The 20,083-nt window shown below is 35.0% G+C and overlaps 2 protein-coding genes and 2 long non-coding RNA genes across 4 annotated transcripts in view; 3 read left to right on the forward strand and 1 right to left on the reverse strand.

Moving 5' to 3' along the window:
• Positions 1-3,757: 3,757 nt before the first annotated feature.
• LOC139352929 (uncharacterized) lies at positions 3,758-4,437 on the forward strand. The gene is made up of 3 exons (XR_011603975.1): positions 3,758-4,032; positions 4,099-4,190; positions 4,253-4,437. It is a non-coding gene; the product is annotated as an uncharacterized lncRNA (long non-coding RNA).
• Positions 4,438-6,997: 2,560 nt separating this feature from the next.
• The window catches only part of LOC139352927 (uncharacterized), a 30,916-nt gene continuing 17,830 nt past the window's right edge, over positions 6,998-20,083 (forward strand). The window contains exons 1-2 of the mRNA XM_070995720.1: positions 6,998-7,113; positions 18,229-18,336. Of these exons, the coding sequence (XP_070851821.1) occupies positions 7,013-7,113; positions 18,229-18,336 (209 nt within the window). The 5' untranslated portion in view covers positions 6,998-7,012. The remainder of the gene's footprint in view (positions 7,114-18,228; positions 18,337-20,083) is intronic.
• Positions 8,775-20,083, forward strand: part of RpL10 (ribosomal protein L10) — a 208,065-nt gene continuing 196,756 nt past the window's right edge. The window contains exon 1 of the mRNA XM_070995725.1: positions 8,775-8,778. The gene's annotated coding sequence lies outside the window, so the exon portion shown is untranslated. The remainder of the gene's footprint in view (positions 8,779-20,083) is intronic.
• Positions 11,015-12,201, reverse strand: LOC139352931 (uncharacterized). The gene is made up of 3 exons (XR_011603977.1): positions 12,039-12,201; positions 11,892-11,981; positions 11,015-11,829 (listed from the first exon to the last, which is right to left on the reverse strand). It is a non-coding gene; the product is annotated as an uncharacterized lncRNA (long non-coding RNA).

Below are 20,083 nucleotides of genomic sequence, written 5' to 3' on the forward strand. Positions count from 1 at the left end.
GATCGAAAATCTACTTCGAAAATCCACACTAAAAATGTTGCCGCACATTCCGTATGCCGAACAATGTTTTCCATGTTTTTCTTCCAATTGGCAAATTAGGTGCGAGATGCAATGCACATAGAATGTTGGTAGCTAACTTGCAAAAACAGTGTGGCTTTTTGTCCCGTCTTTTATAAAAAAGAAGGAAGAAAATAATCGGGAAACAATTCACTTGCTCAAACTTGACTTACTGCAGTGCTCTTACCAAAACAAATAAAAGATAACATATGCACACACGAAACAACGCCGTTTTTTTTTTGCTTCAAGATCAACACAGAGAAAGAAAACATTTCTCATTCATAATAGGAAAATAAGCTTACTACAGCAAGTACAAGATTACTCTTACAGGTCGTTCTTATGGGAGCAATGTATATACAGATCTTTAAAAATTTTTCAAAATCTAAAATCTGTATCTGTTTTACCGAAAACGAAAAATAACGGCTTCTGTATTTTTACCCGTATATTAAAACGGTGTACTGATTTGTCTGGAAGTACGTAACTGGTAGAAGGAAGCGTTTCCGATCCCATAAAGTGTAAATATTCTTGATCACTAGCCGAGTCGTATGAGCGCTGAGATCTCGGAAACTGTAAGAGCTAGAGTGTTGGGAATTGGCATGCAGATTCTTGGGCTTCCTGCGCAGCGCAAGTTTGTTTCAGCAGGGTGCCGCGCGCACTCTAACTGCAAACGCCCACAAACGACTATAACACTAAAACTCGTCTAGCGCCCACATGCCAAAATAGCTCGATTCCAAAGATTATTGAAATCGGACCAGTCATTAAAAAGTTATAACCAAATAATATTCAATATTTTGAAATTCAATCGAGATTGCACACCACACACATTGCAGCAAATTAGCAATTTTCACTAACACGCCACCAAGCCGATAGGGGCGTATAGGCTAGTTGTAGGCCAAGTGGCGCTATAGGCTAGTTGTAGGCCAAGTGGCGCTATAGGCTAGTTGTAGGCCAAGTGGCGCTATAGAAGAAGATAGGATGCGTTATATGCTGTGTTAGTAAGAAAAAGCTGAATTGCCTTATGGATATCTACAGAGGTGGTCAAAAGTATTTTCATTTGCATTTTAGTGCATGCGTCCGAAACAGCAGGTTGTGCAGCAAGTGGGGAGAAGTAAAGTGCAAAAAAGCTTTTGCTTTTACAAAGTCTATGCTATGCAGAGCCAAATGAAACAAAATAATAAAAGAAAATAATTAAATAAAAAAGACCTCTTCTTGTTACCAAAATATACCCGAATGAACGAATGCTTATCAGGTGTCAAAAGTATTTAGACACGTTTTTTTTTGCTTCAAAAGTATTTTCACATATCTTTATTAAATTATTTTTTATTTTTATATTGAACTTAAACAAAAATTTTATATTTATATAATTAAGGCACTTAATAACGAGTTACTCCGCCTTTGGCATCAATAACAGCTTAAAGCCTTGCTGGTATGGAAAGGACCAAGTAGTGCGCAATCTCAAGAAATAGTTTGGGCCAAACTTCCTGAATTTCGGATATAATCTCGTTGCGCCGGCGATCCCTGTCAAACGTGTTCTGAATTTTAATGAAAGCCCATACATTTTTATTGATGTTGAGATCGGGGCTCTGGGGGGCCACGGAAGTAAAGCCTGAATTAGGCATTTCAGGAACTCGGTTGGTACTCGTCCCTTGGGCCAAGCAGCATTGTTTTGCTATAGGATCCAGTCATATGTAGGAAACATTCTGTTTGATGATGCAAATGCATGGTTATTAAAGATATAAAGGTATCCTACTCGATTTAATGTTCCGTCTATTGGTACCTTGTTTCCAAATCCGTAATAACCGTAATTGTTGTTGGATTACCTCGTATTATCTGTTACTGATAGCGACACAATGAAGTATTGGCGTGTGCTCAATGCAACATAGGCATGTAACCACAGCCATGCTTCGTGACTTTAAAAATTAAAATCTGATCCGCGTGCTTTTCGAGTGAGCGGCCCTGAGATAGAACATGGAAATTTCTGCATCAGTGTTTATAAATGCACACAAAAAACTCTTTTGCCAAATTGACAGATAGAATATTTCGATTCGACCCATGAAATAAGTTAAGTAACTATAAGTACAATAGTTACGAAGTAACTTAAGTAACTATAAAGCAGGGTAAAATTGGACCATCGATTACAGTCAAGTAACAAGGTTAACTAACACCTTCTTTAAAAATCACTCGAACAGGTCTACATGAGAGTGGGATAAGGTTGAGGCACTGCTGGATCTCGAACGTCTGTGAGCATCTGATTACTGTCCGTGACTTACCGTGACTTTAGTCACGGCTTCGGCTATCAGATACCCGTTACTCAGCTAAGGGGAGTGCGAGGGAAATGGATGTAGGCAAGCAGCGAAGCGAGTGTTTCAAATATTGCACATCCCGTGACTACGCCACCTAGCGCCGATTCCAATATTTGCTTATAACTTTTTAATGGATGGTCCGATTTGAACAATTTTTGGCGTTAATATAGATATTAATAATCAAAACAAAATTGATTTTAGACTTGCAAAGACTTACCGTTATGTGTGTGTGTGGGAGTTAGAGTAGGCGTGGCAACATGCTGAAATAAACTTGCGCTGTCTCAGAACCTCTAGAATCTGCATGCCAAATCCCAACTTATTGCTTTTATATATAAGGCAGTATAGGGTATAGTGACAAACGATTCGTTTATCGAACATTTTTCAAAGAAAAAATATTTTTCAAAAGTTTAAAAGCCGGAAGGCTGACTTCTATTGAGTATATTCCTGTAAATGTTTGGTGGTAAAAATCCAGCGCAGTTAAGTACTACAGCTCTAGGCGTAAACCAAATTTTTTTCAGTTTTAAAAGTTGTAGGGTAAAGTGACAAACTGATAAATATACACTAAAACTCTATCCAGATGTAAAAATAATTTTTTGTATCTTCAAGAAAAGTTGAAAATGTACAATAATGAAATACATTTTTAACTGTACACAATAAGTTCTTCAGTTCTGGTTCACAAAATTCAACAAAATAAATGTTTTTTAGTTATCGACTGTAAAATAGAGACAATAATGTCATTACAATGTCAACGAATACCAAAAAATTAATTCTTCATACACTACAAAAATTTTTTTCACGATACAAGGTACTGTTGGAAATATGATAATGTCACTTTTATAAGGCGCAAAAGAAAAAAAACACAGAGTACCAATAAATTTGCGAAAGATATTGTTAATACTTGTATACACCCTTCAGTTCTGCAGTAGGGACGCGGTGACATGGCTCAAGGCAAAAAGACTTCTTGTTTTTTTTTGTGCGTAGAGAAGTCGGCGCAGCGTAGAAGACTGCCTACGAAAACGATCGTGCAACAAAGAGAGGCAGATATTCGGAAGTTCCCTCTTTCTTTGTCTTATAATCTGCCTGCACTCGGCGCTCCCAGAGACAAATTTCGGCCGATTTCTTTTGCGTCTCTCTGTTATGTTCGGCTAGCGCCTAACATATCGGCGGAAAAATTTTCGTGGAGCAGCGACATGTGAATATCCTAATATTTTAGGATCATTATTGTATTTGGAAAAAAAACAACTAATATTGTTATAAAAAAGTAAATTATTTGATTTTAGTAAAATTAAATAGATTGAATTTACTTATAATGTTATGTATACACGTATGTATACATTTTTATTACAATATACTTTTTTAGTTAAGTTATAGAAATTTAGTCCGTTAAAATTGATTTCAACATTTAAAACATTTTAATATTAACATTTGTAAAAATTCGTATTGAATTTCTTACTCAAGAAGAAAAATTATATAGTGCGATATTTTTCGCTTTAGAAAGGGTATAAGTGCAGTGGCACGCGCCAACAGCGAAGAGCAAACAAAAGAAATCAAATAAGGGGTGAGAAGAAGACTTGGTGCATTCTGTTTGAGCGATTGAATGGGAAGCATCCATTTTAATTGTGCGCAGCAGAGTTACTTCAATCGTTTCTTTAAGTAAATATAATAAAGTCAGGTAAGTGCTACGTTAAGTTTAAGATATTATGCATTGATCTTAGTTTAAAGTACGTAAATTTTGAAGGTATTCGATGGCTTCTGTTAGCCAAAACTGGATGATAAAATGTTTTGTGTCAAAAAAAATTCCCGCAAAGGGTTTATACACAGCTCTAAAAGGTAAATATAAAAATAAACAAGTAAAACGCATTTTTTAATAATATGCCAATACATTTTTTTAGAATCGTTGGCCAAGGACTCCGAGAGGACCCCGACACGTGTTTGAGAAAGGCGATGACGCACGTGAAAAACAAACTAACAAATCAAAAAATCAGAAATACTAACAATAATTGTCCCTTAATTGAAAATCTAAACACGATCTAATTAAAATGAATTTTAATGTAATTAAAAATGTATGTATTTTAAATTCTATATTTTCATGTGTGAAAACTCATGGGGTAAATTCGGAATTTCACAAGTAACTTCATATCGACAAGTCACTTGCAAGTGATTTCATGAGTGAAAACTCATTGGAAATATTTTGAATTTCACAAGTGATTTCACGTGGGACATGTCCTACGGGATTGACAAGGTGATTCACAAGGGAAACTTTTTTGGAACTGAAGGGTAAATATCTGATTTTGTTTCCACAAATCTTTAATCTGGCACTGCTGAAACCGTTATAAATTGAATAGGTTTTTAATTTTTGCTCAACCTTTTTAGTAAAAATTATCTTACAAACCAAATACGCGAATTCTTTATAATAATATTGTAAATACGTTGTCGGCACGATTTGAGAAATCGACTACAATTTGGGAATTTGACGTGACGTCATGTGAGAATTGAGAATCAACTTTCTCTTACACTCCCCGACATATACGGACGGACAGATAGACAGACAGGCATGGGTAGAATGGCGAGTGGTCGTGATTAAAAATATATATACTTCATAGTGTCAAAAACGCTTCCTTCTACCTGTTACATACTTTCCGACAAATCTTGTATACCCTTTTACTCTACGAGTAACGGCTATTAGAGTGTATTCATCCGTTTCCCTTTACGCCAAATATTTATATCTTCACGTGGTCTATTTACTGCATTTGTATCATGTCGATTACATTAATAATGATAACGGAAGTCCGCTTATCATATTATACGCACTAGATATATACTATAGTTTTGATAATAAATACTGACACATTTTTAATATATGAAAACATTTAATTGTTTACTTTACAGCTCTTCTAATAGATAGAATCCAGACCGACGGAAATTTATCAAAAGCTTTTGCATCTACTTATTTAAATAAAGTTCTTGAATGCTTATCATTGGACGAAATATATGAAAACGATCGCCGAACGCTTGCTGCTTTACAAACAATAAAGGGATGTCTAAAATATTACCCAAAAGGAATAAAATGTAAAAAATCTTTGATTGAAAAAGTATTACTATCTTTGTTAGACCACAATAATGTTGATGTTGTTCATCAAACTGGTAAATGTTGGCTTTTGGTACAGAATGTACCCGGTAATTGTAGCAAAGAAAGTTTTAGTGATAAAACAGTATGGAAAGATTTCCAGCTATCATTACTTAGTAATCTTCAATATATCATCAACAGAAAATTAGTAATTACTGAGGAAAGGAAAGACTTCCCTTCTCAAGCAAATATCTTTGCAATTTTTCCTTTTAAAACAAGACAATTTCCTTCTGAAAGGGTATCACAGTCTTTTCAACGAGTTTTTAATCTTATTGAATATTTAAAAATTGCTTTAAGGTAAGAAAAACATTTTAACGGTCGTTTTAAAAGTTGCAGCGGCTACTTCGAATCCTGTGCAGCTTTATTTTTTTTTACTTTATTTTCTCTCAGTAAAATTTAACTATTTTTAGCGAACAATTTGTATTCAAAAAGTACATATACTCACATCAAATCTTGGATTTTATACACAACGGACTGAAAGTAAACTCCAAACAAACAAATAACTTTCGAGTTGATCATGCATATTTTGAAAGCTTTTTACCCAAAATGCACATTAAATTATTGGAACTTTTGAAAATTCTTATCGAAATGTAAGTAACTGCCATTTTTAGATAATAACACATCAAAATATTTTGTATATCCTTAAAAATGTTGTAAGAAGCAAATGTTTTAAATCTTAAGATATATGAAAAAAATAGAAAAATTAAGGATACCAGCGGCATACAGCCTTAGCATTGAGAGCTAGTGCAGCCAAATTTTTACTTGACACCTAGAAAATTTGAAAACGAAATAAACCGAGATCGGTTCTTCTCAGTTTAAGAATTTTATCTTCTCACTTTGTCTTCTCGATATCGAGACGACAGCGAAGTCGATTTTTGTATTCCGAGTCAAAAGCAATCTTGATTTTGAGGTTGTCCAAGAGAGACTTGAGGGGAAGACGTAAAAAAAAATGAGAGTGAGAAGAGAGAAATACCGAACTCCTCTTTTAAAGTGAGCGGTTAAGTTGATGTGAAATACAAAGTGACGTAAACTTGGAGGACCTGCTCGTCCGCGAGATCGATTTGATAAAAGCCCTTCCATACCTACAACGTAATTAAAGTCACATTTTTAGAATTTCTGTTGTTTTATTCTGTGAGAGAACGATAATTTCGAAATTGAGATCGATTCGATGTTGAAACTAATCTCTTGGCTCACTTATAAGATCCAAAATACTGAAGTCGAAAACTTTGAGAACTGTGTTTTCTCTCAGTGTAGACGCGCATTATGATCCGGTGGCCCCAAACAGATCTAAAATAGATTTAAAGTGCAAAATAAAGTTTTTAAATTATCCCACATTTTTTTAAACCAGTCAGATTTGTATTTCAATTTTTGTTTTAACAAATATAAACAGTTACTAAAAGTTTGGAGTCTTTGGGGTGCATTGTATTTACTTTTAAAAGTGTTTGTGCCTAACCAAAGTAGACACTTCTGGGTCACACCGCGGGACAAGGGGGTAATGAGCACTTGTCGCTGGCACGGGGACGCTATGATGGCAGGACGATCGCGTCGCGGCAATGGTAACGATGGTTACTGCGATGCCAGACCACAGGCGATGCTGGAGCTGTATTACGAGCCCTGTTCCCAGATGTAAGTAGTAGAACCGCGGACTTATGAGGTGTGTTGATAACTGATTTATTGTGAGTATGTAAGACATATAATATGCTGATCAGCAATTGTCACCTGCAGTGAGTGCTACTGAGCGCCTGGTACTGTTCCCAACTTAGCTCCTGCTTGATTTGTTGGGTTTGATCATGTTGAGTACCTTTGGGTACGAACATTCTCTCCCCCCATTGAGGGGTACCCTCAATTAAGGCGTAATGTCGGTCAGCCCTTGGCCGAATTGTATAGAAAGCAACTAACAAATCCTTGACTGAGGAGGATCTTTCCTTCAACTGCGGCGTTTCATGGTTGTGATTCAGGTCCTTCACATCTTCTTTATGCTGCTTAACACTCCCCTTTGCGATAAAATTACCGTGGGGACTGAAATTGTGCCCTCGTAGAACTTGATCATTTGGCACGTCTATGGTATGTGGACCTTCTGCAACAAAACTAAGATATTTCTTGGTTAAGTTTAGAACTGTTGAACAAAAGTCAGACTTGTAGCTTTTAAATTGATGAAAAGTCGGTTCTATATTAATTGGTTTTTCTCTTGCAGTATAAAGTTCAGTCAACTGCAATGAACCATTATATGTATCGGTTGATTCTCGATCGGACGAGTCAGTGTCGCTAGTTCTTGATTGGAGACATCTATCTTCAGTATCTTTTATTTTATGATCCATCATTGATACGTTCGTTAAATTAATCCCTTCTTCATCGATTGAAATCTCATTTTGCCGTTTGCTTTCTTCTACATCAAATGGATTATTATTCATCGGATTTGTATCTTTCGTTGTCTCATAAGCAGCGTTCGGTTCTGCAAAATCACCTCTGTCTTCTACCAGAATAGGGTTGATTTCCGTATCAGATGAGGTTTCTTTATCGAGAAAACCTGTAATTACATACCCAAGCATTGTGCCTTGGGCCAATGGTCTATTAGGTCCTAGTTCAAGAAGTTCACCGGTTGTTACACGAGAAAATACTTCAACCCCTAAGGTTAGGTCAATGGGTCCTGGCTGACGAAAGTCAGGATCTGCGAACGGCAGTCCCTCGGGAATATTTAGATCGGTTGTAATCGGTACTAATGGTTGGTCTGTAATGACTGTGGGCATAATAAATACCTCTAATAGTTTTTCAAACCCTGATGTACATGATGAGAGCTTTAGTTTTGATCTGATTGCTGTTGATATTTTTTCTCAGATTCCAGATATTTCAATCGGTGACATTTCCTTAAGAGATAGTGGATCTGCCATCCTCCTTGAGATAAGATTCACCTGTGATCCACAATCTATTACAGCGCGACATGTTTGAAGGTGACCTGTTGGCCCTTGTAATGATACCTTGGCGGTATATCCGCCTATATATATATATATATCCTCTAGGGTTGTCGTAGCCTGCAATGGTTACTGCGCCGGCCACTGGATTGCTAGTCGGTCCTTGGTGAATGATGCTGTTGCTGGCAGACTCGACAAGTGGTCGGAGATCCACAGTTTTCAACCTTATGAGCTGTAGACAGCAATTTGTGCATGCTCCTACTTGAATAATGGCTTGGCGCCGTGCTTTGGGGTCCATTTGCTGGAAACGGCTACATGCTCTAAGATGATGTTGTCCTAGGTGACAAATCTTACAGCTCTCTTCGTTGTGAACTGACTGATGGCGGAGTTTTGCTGTAGGTTGAGCGCTTATCGTCTCCAGCATGCAAGCGCGCCGCTCAATAAACGTCAGTACACTCCTTAACGTTGAAATTTCCGTTGGTGCATCCGCTAAATTTTCCAGAGCAGCTAGAGACTGCAGGTCTAGTTTTCTTCTGATAAGAAAACACAGGATTGGATTCAAGGATTTTGTGCTGACATCGAGGTTTTTAAGAGTACTCATTGAGTTTTTTATAGTGTCATGTAAGGCCCTTAGTTGGCGCGAGGAGCCTTCTATAGGCTTATGGTCAATAATTTTTGCTATGACGGCGAATACTAGTATTTTTCCGTTCTGGTACCTGGCCTTCAAACGCAACCAGGTGTCGTCATAGCCACCCTGTGAGAAGGCTGTGATATTCTGATATTTTTCGACTTCGAAGGAACCGTTTCCGACCCGATAAAGTATATATATTCTTGATCAGGATCACTAACCGAGTCGATCTAGCCATGTCCGTCCGTCTGGATGAACGCTGAGATAGCGCTTGCAGCGCAAGTTTGTTTCAGCAGGGTGCCACGCCCACTCGAACGCCCACAAACCGCCTAAGCCTGTGGCGCCCACAATTTCCATGCTCGAAAAAATTTTCACTAATATGTTTGCCGCTTGCTTATCTCCTTTTCCCTTTAGTCCCTTTAGCTGAGTAACAGGTATATGATAATCGAGGTACTCGTCTATAGCGTTTTTCCTTTTTTGAAACCAAGCTAATAGCTATTTAACGAAAGTGTATATTTCGTCAAAGTTGGTAGACTTTGTTCGTGTTATGGTCTTAATCCATTAGCACATCTACATGAAGATTATCTTTACACAGGCGCTCTAGTACGGAAAATAACAATAATAAAATTAAACGCGATATATCGAATTTTGAAGTATTGAAACATATAGTTTAACGGAAAATTATCGATAATATCGAAATAAATAATTCGCAAAATGTTAACTAGTTCATTTAGTTTTTTTGTTAAACAAACAATATGTGTTTTTGTTTGTTTTTTGTCAAACTCAATTCACTTTTACCCATGGTAACCAAATATATTTTTTGATAACTTCTATATTAACTTCTAACAGTGTTAAGTTTAAATTAAACTTTAAATTTAAATTTAACTAAATAATTACCAATGAAGATGGTAAGCAAGGGCAGGCGACTTTAAAAACGTAAGTTGATCCAACATCGGAAGCAATTTAATTAAATGATCAAACTAATTTTATAGTGATTTATCTTTGATCTCTGTGGGTTATCGTTAAGTTATCTGACCTGGGAAACTATCGGCGCAGACATCAGGACCAAACAAATTAGTTCGAGTATTACAATAACGAAGAACTTGTGAAAAAGTTTCCCTTCCCTTCAGTTCCAAAAAAAAAGTTTCACTTGTGAATCACCTTGTGAATCCCGTGGGACATGTCCTCTTGCACAAGTGAAGAACAAGTGACGCTCCATATAGAAAATTGTATGGGATGTCCGCATTTTTACAAGTGAAAATTCAAATGAAAATTTTTCGAAGTCCCACGGGATTTCACTTGTTCCTTATACTCATTTTTCGTATGGCCTGTCACGTACCGGTAACACGTCCCAAGTGAAATCACTTGAGAAAATCAAATTTTTTCCCATGAGTTTTTACTTGTAGAATTTAAAATACATAAATTTGTATATACTTTTAAATATATTTTAATTAAATAATGACATTTAGGTTTTCTGTTAAAGGACAATTATTGTTAGTAAGCCTAATTTTATGTTACGTTAATTTGCTTTTTACATTGCACTGTGGGCCAGAAAGTTCATTTTTTGGCCAAAAATCTGTAATTTCTTTCCTGGGATAGTTAGAAGGATGCAGTTTTTTGCATTTATCTCTTAAAAGATTGAACTTTTCAACGAACTAAAAGTAAAATTTATTGGAATTTTATATGGTATAGATAATCCAAACCAAAATCGGAAAATTTTACATACTTTTCGGTTTTTTATTTTTAAAAAAATAACTAGAAGACGCACTCAATCCATTTTCATACACGATTAAGTATGAGAGAAAACAAATTTAAAAAAATTAACACCACTATAAAATATGATGTCGTTTGAGATTTATGAACCGTTAAAAATTGCTACTTTCGGAGGCTCCCACTTGAACGTTTATTTAATAATCGACCTAACAAAATTTTCTATTTTTTTCTTCTTGCTATCTGTTTAGATTCTTATAATCAAATTATTAGAAAAAAATTGTTTGAAAAATATTGTTTTTTAATTCGTTTAATGTTAATTTGACATTTTCTGAAGTCATCACAAAAGTATGCTATTTATTTATTTATTTATTAATTTGAGATCATAGTAAAGTTTAAAAAACTAATACTAACATAGGGGGTAGTGCTAGCTACGAGGCCTTCGACTACGTATTTATGTAAGCTACATTTATATTTTTATAATATATTTTAGTTCTTCTCCGAAGAAAGTACAAGAAATGCAGCATACCTTTGGGCATACATAAGCTCATCAAAATGGTTCGACTTCAAATTAAGCCATCAACTAAAACTAAAATTACTGAAAACTAAGGCAAAACCGCATCGAGTCGGCGATGAGCGATTTTAGTTAATTAATTAAAGTTTAGTTAATTAATTAAATTGCTAAAAAAAGCAGTAAAAATCAACGAAAAAGTTTCTTTTAGGAAACAAGTAAGTCAGAAGAGCTATTTATAATTTTTTACTTGTTGAAAATAATGACTTCTAAAAGTTCTGTGAATAAGTCGAACAGCTACATCAGCATCTTTGACTTCTAGATTTTTTTTCATTTCCATCAATATTTGATGAATTTTTAACTTTAAAAATACGGTAAAAAAAAACTACTTGCCCGAATTCTTTGAAACTTTGGCATAAATTAGTTTAATGTATAATAAAAAGGACTCCATACTCGGTCTTGTCATTTTCTTAAAAAAAAAAAACGTCTTTTTGGCCAAAAATCGGATCGGCTGGCCCAGTGTGCATTGGTCATCGCCTTCCTTAAACCTTTGTCCGGGTCCCCCGAATCCTTGGCCAACGCTCCTGATAAAATTTATGGTCATATGCTTAAAAAATGCGTTTTATTTGTTTATTTGCATATTTACCTTTTAGAGCTGTGTTTCACCCTTTGCAGGATTTTTATTGGCGCAAAACATTTCATCATCCACTTTCGGCTTACGGAACCCATTGAACACCTTAATACTTTAAACTAAGATCAATGCACAACATCTTCAACTTAATGAAACACTTACCTGACTTTATTATTTTCACTTTAAAAAACGAAAGCAGTAAATCTGCTGCGCACAATTTAAATGGCTTGCTTCCCTTTCAATAACTCAAACAGAATGAATGATTTCTTTTGTTTTCTCTTCGCAGTAGGCGCGTGCCACTGCACCTATACCCTTTCTAAAGCGAAAAATATCCGACTACATAACTTTTACTTTTTTGAGTAAAAAATATAAAAAGGAATTCTTTAAAAATGGTACTATTAAAATGTTTTAAATATTTCAACAAATTTTAACGAACTAAATTTCTATAACCTAACTAAAAAATTATATTGTAATATTAATGTATAATACGTAAGCATAACATTAAAAGTAAATTCAATTTACTTAATCGTACTATAATCAAATAATTTACTTTTATAAAAACAATATTAGTTGTTTATTAGTTGTTGTTGTAAAATATTAGGGCACTCACATGTCGCTGCGCCACGAAAATTTTTCCACCGAAACATTAGTCGCTAGCCGGACATAACCGAGAGACTCAAAAGAAATAACGGACCTGCCGAAGTTTGTCTCTGAGAGCGCCGAGTGCAGGCAGATTATAAAACAAAGAAAGAGAGGGAAGCTCCGAATATCTGCCTCTCTTTTTTGCACGATCGTTTTCGTAGGCAGTCTTCTACACTGCGCCGACTTCTCTGCTGATGTCAACAGCGGCACAGCGTTTTAGGCACACAAAAAAAAAACAAAAAAGCTTTTTGCCTTGAGCCATGTCACCGCGTCCCTACTGCAGAACTGAAGGGTTGTTAATGATCACTTCATTATTTGGTATGTACAATATATCCGTGTGTCTTAAAACAAAACAATAGAAGTAAGTTTATTCTCTTTGCTTAATAAATTCTTGTTAATAAATGACAATTATTTAAGAGAAACGCCAGTAAAGCTTCTAATAGCACTCAGATTTTATGCAAGTAACTGAAGCTTAAGATGGACAGTTTGTTGATTTCTTGCGCATTGAAGAATGGATTCATTGTAACAGAAAAGGCTTCATTCTATAGTTCTGCAAGCATTTGCAATGTTAATATACTGGCGTAAAACCTTCACTAGCACATTAGCAGTATTCGGCCTGTACTGACAAGCGGAATAAAATACAGTACTTTCGTACGGCACGAATTCGCGAGATCATAGACGCGTAGAAAAATAAAGATGTATTATCAAATTCTGTGCTAGTCAGTCTATTATAGTCAAAAAATAATACTCTGAAAGGTTCATGCAAGTCATAGTTAGATCTACAATGATTTAAAACTAGGTGAATGTAATTTCTTGTTAATCTGCGTGGAACAGAAAAGTTTAGCTGGCTAACCAAGTCGGAGCTATCAATTTTACCTCGAGTAAGGTTATAAATAGAGACTGTTCCAAGCACCAATCTGCGGTTGGCTAGGGAGGGTAAGTTCATTAGAAGTAATATACTAGAATATGAAGCTAAAATGAGATTTGCATCCCAGTTTAGGCGCCCTAAAGCGAATATCATTAAGTAGTTAGTTAAATTAAGAAGATCCTAGTAATGACCACCTTTTAAAAAAGCCAAGCTTTATTCACCATGGACGAAATATGTTCAACAAATTTTAGTCTTGGGTCAAAAAAAACGACAATGAGCCCTCACTCATCGTGTATGTCGCGTATTGAGGATTGAACGATAAAAAGTCATTAGCTTACACTTTGAGCACCTTGTTTAAAAATTATTCGAATCGGATTGTAAGTCGGAATGGCAAGAAATATCCTTGTACTGCAGGCATATTTTAAAATCATCAGTGAAATGTGGGCACCACAGATTTGGGGGGTTTGTGGGCGCTCTAGAGTCAGTGTGACACCCTGCTGAAATACACTTACGATGCGCAGGAATCTCTATAATCTGCATGCCTAATCGCAACTTGTAGCCTTTATAGTTTCTGGGATCACAGCGTTCATACGGATAGACGGACATAGCTAGATTGACTCAGCTGGTGATGCTGATCCAGAGTATATATACTTTATGGGGTTGGGAACGTTTTCTTCTACCTGTTGCATACTTTTCGTCGAATATAATATTATATACCATAATAAAAAAAAGGCAAAATGGTCTTTTGGGTAGCCGGTTTTCCAGAGAATAATGTATACATAAAAATTGGTGCACCATAGCACTTTTAGTTTCTCTTGAAAGATGACATATTTATATATATACGTAGGAGTGTTCAAAAAATCATAGCCCTTTGATACCTGAGAGATGAGATTTTGACGGTACGGGTGCTGGGCTTTTAAACACATTAGAATTATATTTTAATATGGGCAATTCTCAGTGAATATCAACTGAGCCAAAAACCTTAAAACTTGAAAAGAACATATTTATATTTGATTTTGCACCGACATTTGTTTCTGATTAAATATCAACTGAGCTCACCAATTTGCATATACAGGGATGGTCAAAAGTATTTTCACAAAACAAAAGTTAAATATACTCATAAATTAAACTTACTTCTTGTTAACTTTGGCATCAATGGAAAGGTAATTCATAGACCGTTTGAATGATGCAATACTTTTCTTAACCCATTCAGTACTTACCCTTCAGTTCTGCAGTAGGGACGCGGTGACATGGCTCAAGGCAAAAAGCTTTTTTTGTGCCTAAAACGCTGTGCCGCTGTTGACGTCAGCAGAGCAGTCGGCGCAGAGTAGAAGACTGCCCACGAAAACGATCGTGCAACAAAGAGAGGCAGATATTCGGATATTTCCCTCTCTTTCTTGTCTTATAATCTGCCTGCACTCCGCGCTCGCAGAGACAAATTTCGGCTGGTCCGTTATTTTTTTTTGCGTCTCTCCGTTGTGTTCGGCTAGCGACTAATATTTCGGCGGAAAAATTTTCGTGGAGAAGCGACATGTGAATGCCCTAATATTTTAGGAGCATTATTGTGTATCGAAAAAAACAACTAATATTGTTTTATAAAAGTAAACTATTTGATTATAGTAAAATTTAGTGAATTGAATTTACTTATAATGTTATATTTACTTATTATACATTCTTATTACAATATAATTTGATAGTTAAGTTATAGAAATTTAGTCCGTTAAAATTGATTTAAGTATTTAAAACATTTAAGTATTAACATTAAAAAAAAAATCGTATTGTATTTTTTACTCAAGAAGTAAAAACTATATAGTCGGATATATTTTACTTTAGAAAGGGTATAGGTGCAGTGGCACGCGCCAACAGCTAAGAGAAAACAAAAGAAATCTAGTAAAGGGGTGAGAAGACTTGGTGCATTCTGTTTGAGTGATTGAAAGGGAAGCATCCATTTTAATGGTGCGCAGCAGAGTTACTTTAATCGTTTAGTTAATATAATAAAGTCAGGTAAGTGCTACATTAAGTTTAAGATGTTGTGCATTGATCTTAGTTTAAAGTACGTAAATTTTGAAGGTATTCAATGGGTTCCGTTAGCCGAAAGTGGATGACGAAATGTTTTGTGCCAATAAAAATTCTGCAACAAGCTATAAAAGGTAAATATACAATTAAACAAATAAAACGCATTTTTGAAACATATGTTTTTTCAGGAGCGTTGGCCAAGGGTTCAGAGGACCCGGACAAAGGTTTAAGAACGGCGATGTCTAACGTTAAAAATAAGCTTACGAAGCAAAAAAACAGAAACAATAATTGTACAATTTTTGGAAATCTAAATAGTACCATATAATTAAAATGAATTAAAATGAAATGAATTAAATTCTATATTTTTTTAATTGAAAACTCAAGGAAAAATTCTGATTTTCACAAGTGATTCACTTGGGACGTGTCCCTTGCAAGTGATTTCACAAGTGAAAACTCAAGGAAAAATTCTGATTTTCTTAAGTGTTTCACTTGGGACGTGTCCCTTGCAAGTGATTTCACAAGTGAAAACTCAAGGAAAAATTCGGATTTTCCCAAGTGATTCACTTGGGACGAGTCACCGGCACGTGACAGACCATACGAAAAATGAGTATAAGGAACAAGTGAAATCCCGTAGGACTTCGAAAAATTTTCATTTGAATTTTCACTTGTGAAAATGCGGACATCCCATACAATTTTCTATATGGAGCGTCACTTGTTCTTCACTTGTGCACGAGGACATGTCCCAGGTGATTCCCAAGGTGATTCACAAGTGAAACTTTTTTTTTTGGAACTGAAGGGTATTGAAAAGGATGAATTTGTGTGAAAATCTTTGCTTATACTTTTTATGATTTTTTTTGCAGTTACTATTACTTTTTTTTTGAAAAAACCTTTTGCATTAAAAAATTTAACTTTTCAAGACGAGGAAAAAAGTTTAAAAAGTATATTATTACACAAATTCGTCCTTTTCAATAAGTACTGAATGGGTTAAGAAAAGTATTGCGTTATTCAAACGGCATTTAAATTACCTTTCCATTGATGCCTAAGTTAACAAGAAGTTAGTTCAAATTATGAGTATATATAACTTTTGTTTTGTGAAAATACTTTTGACCACCCCTGTATTTAAATAATTGTAATTTAATTTTTATTTTAAGTTTGGTTTAGAACCATTTTTTGACGCTGAGGCAAAAGAGTACATGTAGCCAATATTGTCGTTATTAGAAAATAATCATTATTTTCGAACCAAACTAAAAACATTTTTAAGAAAAATTAATGTGAAACAATAGAAAATTAACTGATTAACAATCGAAAGGTATCGCAAAAACAAAGAAGATTTCATACCAAGGCTTTAGAAATCTTAATTGGCTTGGGAGAAAGAGCGGTGAAAGGTTAAAGTGAAAATTTAGAAAATTGGAGATGTTGGGTCGGGTTAGCATAAATACTCCCGGCTATTAACCTAGATCTATTCTTACTGAAACTACACGTCGAATGACACCTTATACATATGTAAGAAGATATTGAGGGACTTTCCGGAATGAAAATGTGTATCCCTTTGTTTGTGGGTTTGTATGAATCTCATTTTGGTTTTAGGGTATTGGGGACTATATATGTGTATTAAGAAGCTCGAAATAGAAGGCTTTTGTTTCACGACTTTTGCAAAAAAAATCAGCTAGCTTGGCGGGAAATCCCAAAAATAGCTAGACTTTTAAGGCTTATAGTTAACTAATGATAGAGATACGTGCTATATGTCGCTGAAAGGGTAATACAATTTACTAATCACGTTACCATTGCTTTAATTGTCCAAAATAATAGAGATATAATAAAGTAATAGCTAAAAGTTTTGGAAGATATTGAGCGATAATGGTTAAATCCGTCCCATTTCAGTATGATAAACATTTCAGGCTTACCTTCAATGCCCAAAACAATGCAACATTAACCACAGATACTTCTTAAGGAAAAGAAAAACATTTAGAAGTTAGTCATCGAAAATTCAAGACTTTTTAATTAAAAGAAAACATTTCGAATTTTGTCGTCGAAAATACAAGACTACAAATCTTTTTAATATATTATTTATTAAAACTATACACATTTTTTCGTTGAATTTCCGATGAACTACTACACATAGTTCATTTAAGATCCTAGATAAACGGTTTCTACTCTTAAGTATAGTGCGGCATAGAAAATATACTTTCAAAATCCATTTTCTAAAAAGCAGTAAAATAGTTTTGAAATGTTGAAAGTTGTTTTCTGGACCTACAAAAATGCGAAAATAGCCAAACTTAGCAAGCCTTGAATTTTAGAAAATATATTTCTAAACAAGAGAGAACGCTATAGTCGATGCCATCGACTAACAAATATTTGTTACTCAGCTAAGGAGTGCGATGAAGATAATTGATTATTTGCACTTTATTTGCCTATAACATTGACTGAGGGGTCCGATTTGAACAATTTTTAAAATGAACATTGACAATCAAAACAAAATCTTATTTTAGTTTTTACAAAATATTAAAAAATATGGGTGCTATACGGGTTTGAAGCGTTTGTGAGCAGGGCGTAACACCCTGCTAAAATAAACATGCGCTGCGCAAGAAGGTCAAGAATCTAAAAGTCCCAACATTCTAGGATTTATAGTTTCCGACAGACGGACATGGCTAGATCGACTCGGCTAGTGATCCTAATCAGGATACGCTTCCTTCTACTTGTTACATACTTTCAGACGAATCTAGTTAACCCTTTTACTCTAAGAGTAACTGGTATAAAAATTAAACATGTCGCTTAATTAGTTGAATAACGTGCGCTTATAAAATTATTTTACATCTTTATTTAAAGATGTTATACACACCTCAGAATGGACTTTCGGAATGTTTTAAATATTTTAATGGATGCGCTCGAAAGGACAAAGTCAATGTTATCAGCCGCAAACCGGAATCAAGCCATGTAAGTATTTATTTTGTTAGAATCTGTTACTATGTTTATGCTAAGGATTTCATGATTTCTTAAAAGCGTGAAATAAAATTTGCTCCTGTTTATGCGACACAACCGAATTTATGCTTTTTATCAATCTCAGCTGACAGAGATGCCGGACCGGTGGAAAAAGGTGTTAGCGATTATAAAACCGATTTTTTTTTTCGCTTCGCATGAAATAATCTTGCTTGTATTAAAGATAAAGTGTGTGCAAGCTAGTATAACATTTTTTTTACCGTCCAAATAAAAGATGAAAACTAATTTCCATTGGCACTGAATGAACAAAAAGTTTGTTAAATGTAAGGTGTATTTATGTATTTATATCGATCTGGCAACTCCGATAATTATATAGAGTTACCGGAGTTTAATTGTGATCATTTCACGCTTTCAGGTTGAATTCATAGTCAACTTTCGTGTGTTGCCGAATTCACGAAATGGCGTTTATGCACACACGAATCGGCTGAAATCGTGAAATGAAAGCGTGAATTCGGCATCGCATAAACACAGTATGTAATAGCAAACGTTACGTTATTTAAGTTAACTTCGGCAAGCCGAAGCTTGAATACCCTTGCAGTTATAATTATTAAATTTAAAAATACAAAAAAATAATATTCCCAATAGTATAAGATAGCTATAATTTGTTTCATATTATTTTCCCACCAATTTTCCGATCGTTCGTGTGGCAGCTATATGATATAACCGTCCGATTTTAATAAAAAATTAAATTCGAAATTCAGAACTAATTAAAAAATGTTACTTCCAAATGTAGGAGGTTATATGTTAAAAAACACCAAAGATATATATTTTTTTAATTTTTTCTTCCGATTATTCCTATGAAAGCTATAAGATATAGTTGTCCGATCCGGCTGGTTCCAACTTATATACTACCTGCAAAAGATATAAAACTTTTGGGAAAGTTTCAGCAGGAAAGCTTCAAAACTGAGAGACCAGTTTGCGTAGAAACGGACGGACAGACGGACATGGCTAGATTGACTCGTGTAGTCATGCTGATCAAGAATATATATACTTTATGGGGTCGGAAACGTCTCCTTCACTGCGTTGCAAACTTCTGACTGAAATCATTATACCCCCTGCAAGGGTATAAAAATGGAGTAATGACTGTCGAAGATATTTTTAAGATGAAACATCAAATGTTTATATATTTTTTAAACCGCGTGTCACAAATACCAAACAATAATTTACATAATGTAGATCCCATAGGACTGCTCTGAGAACAAGATATGCGTGTGTGTGTGTTTATATATGTAAATTATGTTTTTTGCTTCGGGATATATTAAAAAAAAGCGATTTTTATTTTAATATACAGCGGAGTTTTTATTGGTAAAGTTCTTTCAAGTTAGATCCCCAATCTTAAACTGATTTTACAAAATGCATTATTCTTATAACTATGGCTTTTAGCGGTGACAGCGACGCGAGCAGCGAAAGTGGACTTTGATTGAGAATTTTGATTGGTCAAATCTGTGGCCCGATGAAACGGTTTCTAGGCTGCATCTTTTGTTTAATTAATTTGGATTGGCCAAAGCTTTTATGCTGACGAATGGGTTCTCAGGCTGGACCCTTTGTTTAAATGTTTGAATATTGTTTATGTCTACCGTCGTCGATAAAGGCGTGAGAAGTGTTTATAATTCTGGTGCTGCCGATTGAAGGCGTGGGAAAGACTTCTGTCTGGGGGGTTAAATGTTTATGTCGGATTGATTTG

This window comes from Drosophila suzukii, chromosome 3 (genome assembly GCF_043229965.1).
Source record: "Drosophila suzukii chromosome 3, CBGP_Dsuzu_IsoJpt1.0, whole genome shotgun sequence".
Lineage (NCBI taxonomy): Eukaryota > Metazoa > Arthropoda > Insecta > Diptera > Drosophilidae > Drosophila > Drosophila suzukii.